General features: G+C 34.5%; 1 protein-coding gene across 1 annotated transcript in view; it reads right to left on the bottom strand.

Moving 5' to 3' along the window:
- Positions 1-463: 463 nt before the first annotated feature.
- rybpb (RING1 and YY1 binding protein b) overlaps positions 464-6,000 on the bottom strand; it is a 136,627-nt gene continuing 131,090 nt past the window's right edge. The window contains 1 exon segment of the mRNA XM_069937030.1: positions 464-4,226. Within this exon segment, the coding sequence (XP_069793131.1) occupies positions 3,974-4,226 (253 nt within the window). The 3' untranslated portion in view covers positions 464-3,973.

Here is a 6,000-nt window from a genome sequence, read left to right as displayed (position 1 = left end):
AGGTAGATAAACTACTTGAAGTTGACAGAGAAGACTGGAATTTTCCTGAAATTGTAATCAAAATTTTATGTATTTGAAATGTTACAAAGAAAACTGACCACTCAAAACACATTGTGCCAATGAATGGATTTGCAACACACATCCCATGAAAGGATAAAACTTTTATAGCGCCAGCAACCTAGGTTTGAATTTGGCCCTGTCTGTAAGGAGGTTGTACATTCTCCCCATGTATGCACGGGTTTCCTCCCACCCTTCAAAATGTACAGGGGTTGTGGGTTAATTGGGTGTATTTGGGCTCATGGGCAGGAAGGGCCATTTATTGCGCTGAACATCTAAATTTATCTAAAAAATATATATCCTTCACAAATGTGAACCTTTGTCTCTTTTGTTTGCTTTCACTAAACTGTCATGCCTCATCTAACTGCATTAAGTTCCTTTCAAAAAATAAGAAACTACGATTAAATAAATTTTAACTATTTTATTTGTGAAAAACTACAAGCAGAATTCATAAATAGACATTTCTATTTGAAGCAATTAAGAAATAATAAAGTGGCTTCTAATAACATATTCGTGCACATGCCAGTAACAGGAATATATTAACATCTTTCATTTGCTAGACAAAAAGCAGTGTAGGTTATAAAGTTCCCAAAACATTTAAGACCTGGAAATAATTTTACCAACCTCACAAAACCACCATGAACACACCAGCATGAAGATTAAAGAAAACAATCCAGCACGCTGCCAGCCCTAATGAATTAACAGGGCAAAAAACTTCAAAGCATTATGCAGGACATATTTCAGGGCAAATGAAAATATACCTTGTATATTACAATAACAAAATTCACAAGATTGTGTTATGCCACTTTAAACAAGCAATCTATCTGGATCTCCAATGAACAAAGCTAAAGAAATAACAATGTAACCATCTTTACACAGTAAATAAAGGTTACAAGTCATACACAAGAACAGAACTGCTTGCGCATTAAAAAACTGTTCAGCTTGTCATTCTCTAAAGGTTGGCTCTTGAACCAATTCAAGTTACTTACAAGCGATTTTTTTTAATATTTCCAGCAAACAATACATATTTCAATAACTTAAGTTACAATAGTTTATAAAAGTAGACTGAGATATTTTTGGTAAGGCAGATGAAGTGCCGCTCTTTCCAATAATATTTCTAGAAATAATGTATTATGCAAGTTGTATCAACTTTGAAGGTGATTCATTAGGTTTAAATACTTCACCAATTTCAACTTGCAGTATTCCTGTTGCTTTAGAGACTGTACTTTTTTTTAAAAAAAAGCCTGTGTACCAATTCAGTCTACAGAATACAACATTAAAACAGTGACCTGCTTCCAAGTCATCATTGACATGCCTACGTGGCTGTGTAGATTCCATTAAGGAGGCACTGCAGAAAGCAATCAGATCCTAAGTTTTGAAAACAAACTAGGCTAAGCAGCACAAAGATAGCTGGCTATTACCCTAAAGAACAGCACCTAATCAAACAAAAAATAGAGTAAGGGTTCATTACATTACGTGAAAATTGCATTCAGTTTATGCCTGCCCCAGCAGAGTGGTAGTTAAGTTTCATGTTCCACTCTGATCAGTTAAATTATTTGTACAACTAGTGTTCATCTGCCTGTATGAAGGCCATCACATTTTAAATAAAATTCATCCTAAGTACAAGTTTATCATCTTCTTAGATCAAAATACCAAGTGAAGCATCTTAAACATTCTAAATGCAGTTTGAATAAACTTTATTTCAAGCAAGTGTTAACACTGCACAGAAGTATTAAATTCCAGAGATACAATTTACAAGAAAGAAAAATATCAGTAAAGTTTGCAAAATCTAAGTGCATCATTCTATACAAAGATAAATTACAATATGAACTTATACATGTTTTCATATGAAGGAACAGTGAACTAATCATTATATGGGGCTTTTATTCTGTAAAACACTTACCAACCCTGCTCCCCACCCAACATTTTGGAGATGATATATCAAAGAACACTGGGATATTCTTCCCATTATAATGTCATACTAAAGACAATTTGATGATTAAACGTATATTTTAAACAAAGCATACAAACAAAATTTCATACATGTGTCATGAACTTTACATCATTTAAATTTATTCAAAGTTCCAAAAAAAACAATGCCACCATGGTAATAAATAACTGACTTGCATTTGTCAACTGAAATTTAGAATAATTTTCTTCTTTAAAACTTCACTGGTAATGCCAACTTATTTTGCACGGTAGGTTTTTTTAAATTGACGCAAAAAAAATTGTAAAATATTTATCAGGTGATCGCTTCAATTTTATGTATTAATGGCAGGTGATTGTCAGGTATAATTTAACACTTACACTGCCAATTTGGCTCTGTGAAAACATTCTGTGGAATACTTAACTAATCCTGTCATGGACTTGGGACTATCATATGAGCATTAGTTTTATTTTACTTTCTCTCAACTAGTTACTGGAGCATGATGTATCTTTGAGGAAATATTACTTGCATTATTAAACCTGGAAAATAGATAATCAAGAAGCCTGTGCTACAGATGGAGCAGGGAAAAGAACCAAAAACTAAAATTTCAAGCCCAAACATGATAGTTTATAAATCTGACTTGAAAAGTGAAGCACTAAAGCCATAAAAAGTGACAATGAGGGAGTGTACAAAAATGGCTGCATTGTTTCCCTTTAAATTATCCATTATTTCATGACTTCTCTACCGGTCATTTTGATTCAAGAAAAATACCAAGCCACAGTTTCGGTTGCGTACGTGGTTAGAAATTTCCTGTTATTTACATTGGGTACAAAAGCATGTTATTCGTTGAATGGCAAGATATACAGCATAAAAGTCCCTGAATCATGTTCTTACTTATTCTTCCATTGTCACTTATGACTTAGTATTGATTTGGCTTTAACTGTACAAAGATAAGAGAAGTTAAGAAAGATACAAACATTACTGGCAAGTGCAAAAAATTGAAAGTGGATATTGGAAGTGTCAAATTTTGAAGTTACAATACAGGTATCACCGATAAAGTATTTTGATGTATGATTTTGGGATAAGCTCATCTCCAGACAGTGTGTCTTGTTTTTCCCCCAGTAATTATCAATGCTGTTTATACACTGCTGATATCCAATTCACTGGTGAAAACAAACTGCCATCAAAAGACAAGTTTTTTAGGTGTTCAGGATATTTGGTGACCACAAATCACAACTATTCAGTTTCATTTTCTCATGGGCAAACTGCTTTAGTACATATGTCTATATGAAATATGTTAAAATCATGTTGTCAGTTATGAGGCACTGCTTCTTTACATTAGCTGGGCGGCTGGAAAGTACATTATTGAGTAATTACACTTACAGCACAGAATGATGCAGCTTTCAGGTCAGTGTAATGATGAACCCACATCTATAACTTAAACACTGAACGAATCCAGCTATTATTCAATTGCCTCAAGTATACTTATCCTCAGCCATTCAGCTTTGGAAAAGTTAATTGTCCTGATGACAAGGCAGGTTTCAATGCAACAGTTTGTAATACTTGATCATCTCTGCTGGAATGCACTATCCAAATCTTATCTGTTGAATGCTGCATTTACTTCACAGTGTATTAAGCACCAGTGTTTCAATATGTTGGTTTCTAACAACCATTTATTCTGTTTAAACCAGTAAAAGACATTTAACATCTTTAAAATTGCTAATATAATCAGAATAGTTGCTGGCAACAAAACTTACAAAAAAGGATAGGTTGGAAAGGGTGGAATTTGCAAATGTAATAAATAAAGTCAAAAATACATAATGTACATGGAAATTGTGCACAGCAGATTTATAAAAAAGTAGATTCAGGAGCACATCCATTATAAATGATTGTTAGGAAAATATAAAACCAAGGGAATACATAAAAAATGTCAAAAGTATTCATTCATACTTTTCACATTGCATGTGCAGGTCAGAAGTCTGGCAAACCTCAGAATGATTCATCATTTACTGCTGACATTTCACCTTTTGGCGTTGAAGAACGTGATGAACCCTTGTCTGTGCTCTCTGATCCAGAACTACTTTGGTTCTGTTGCTCAGAGCCAGCGCTGGATGTGACTGTTGACGATGATGTGGAAGAGGATCGTATTTTTTCCTTAAAGTCTGTTATAATTACTGTGACATTGCCCACTGTCACTGCAAGCTGCTGTGCAGTACTCCTGTCTACATTTTTCAGTTTGGGCCTGCAACAAAAATCAAATATAAAAAATCATTTCAAAATTAACTTTGTTCCACAGGCCACGCGAGATGACAGAAAGCAATTTCACGCATAGTAACATTAAACATTTCCTAAACATGGCTTAGAAGTTGCTGACAATTCTATATCTTGAATTTAAAATGTATTTATCATTTTGTATGTGAAAAATCACCTTTTTGTTCATGAGTTCATTGAAGGATATAAATCATCATTTCTGTGCATTTGAAATAAACATGGAAAAAGAAACACCAATGCATAATTCCTGGCTTGTCAATTATTGTTCTTGGATGACATTTCTTTATTGACAAACCAGCAGAAAGCACAATGTTGGTTACAGTTTACTTGGCTAGCACAAACTAGATAAAATTTAATAGGTTTCTCTTGAAGGTGGCACATGGAATCTTCTATTTTAACCAAGATCGACATTGCAAAAAGAAAGTACTCTGAAGAAAACAAAACTGAAATAGCAGAACATTCTCAAAATGCTGAACAGGCTGTAAACATCAGAAAATAAATGAGTTAACATTTTACCTGAGCTTGTATCAAAATTGGGAATTTATAGTTCAAGCAATCTTAAACAAGTAAGAGAGCTTGAGAAAAGCGATAGGCCTGTTCTGGGGTGATATATTAAAAGCAAAGATAGACCAATAAAGCAGCAAAAAGATTTCCAGAAATTATAATTTTTTTAACATTAGAGTTGTATAATGCTTATAGCATCACAAAAATTCCAAAGTATTTGAAACAAAATTAATCAAAATTTGTCCAAATGACCAAAACTGATGGCATCAAGCCAGCATTTCACAAAGTATGATATCCAGGAGTCTACAGGCCCATTGTCAAACCAAACACAGAAGATTGGGTGTAACATTGAGTATAAATGTTGGACCTCATGATTCAGTTGTATGAAGTGTTGGTGAGAAGCACGGTATGTAGTTCTGGTTCACCCAAATATAGGAAGGACATCAATAAATTCAATGGGTTGCAGAGGAGAATTCACCGGGACATTGCTAAAATGTGAGGGACTGAGGCAGAGGGAGAGGTGAGACAGCCTGGGTTTTTATTGAGTGCAGGAGGCTGAAGGGTGAATTTAAAAAAAAAGATACTGCAGAAGCAGGCACAATTTTAACATTAAAAAGACATTTGGACACATTTATTTATTTGGACAGTAGGGGCTAAGAAATATACGGAGCAAATGAAGGCAAAGACAAGACCAGAATATCAACTTGGTCAGCATGGACGAGAGGAGCCAAAGGGTCCACTTCACGCGGCATGATGCAATGAATCTAATATGATAGCAATGGCTGTCGAGGACTGAGGTGGTATCAGTCACCTGAGGCCAAGGATATCATTGCACAAGATCCTCAGGACAATGCTTTAAGAACAACCAGATCAGTTACTGCATCAACTATTTTCCATCAACCACAAGGGGAATGTTCACAATGTTCACTAGGACTTGATTCAATTCATTGTACTGTTATGGAGTCCAGAGGACCCCAAAACACAGGAACAATAGATATGCATCACAACAAAGGGTTACTTAAACAAAAGTTGCTTTTAATTATCTTTGCACATGAAAACAGAATCAAACTTTAACTTATTACGATCAACTTACTTATCACCCCACCCCTCTAATTCTAAGTGCACGTGTGTGTAATGTGTATAAAAGTGTAGAAAAGTTCTTTGGTTCACTGTCCAAATGTCACTGGTTGCAGGCAATTCTTATATTGTGCACAAAAGTTAGTATTAATAAAATTCACAAG

This window comes from Narcine bancroftii, chromosome 5 (assembly GCF_036971445.1).
Source record: "Narcine bancroftii isolate sNarBan1 chromosome 5, sNarBan1.hap1, whole genome shotgun sequence".
Classification (NCBI taxonomy): Eukaryota; Metazoa; Chordata; class Chondrichthyes; order Torpediniformes; family Narcinidae; genus Narcine; species Narcine bancroftii.
This window is presented reverse-complemented; position numbering and strand designations above follow the sequence as displayed.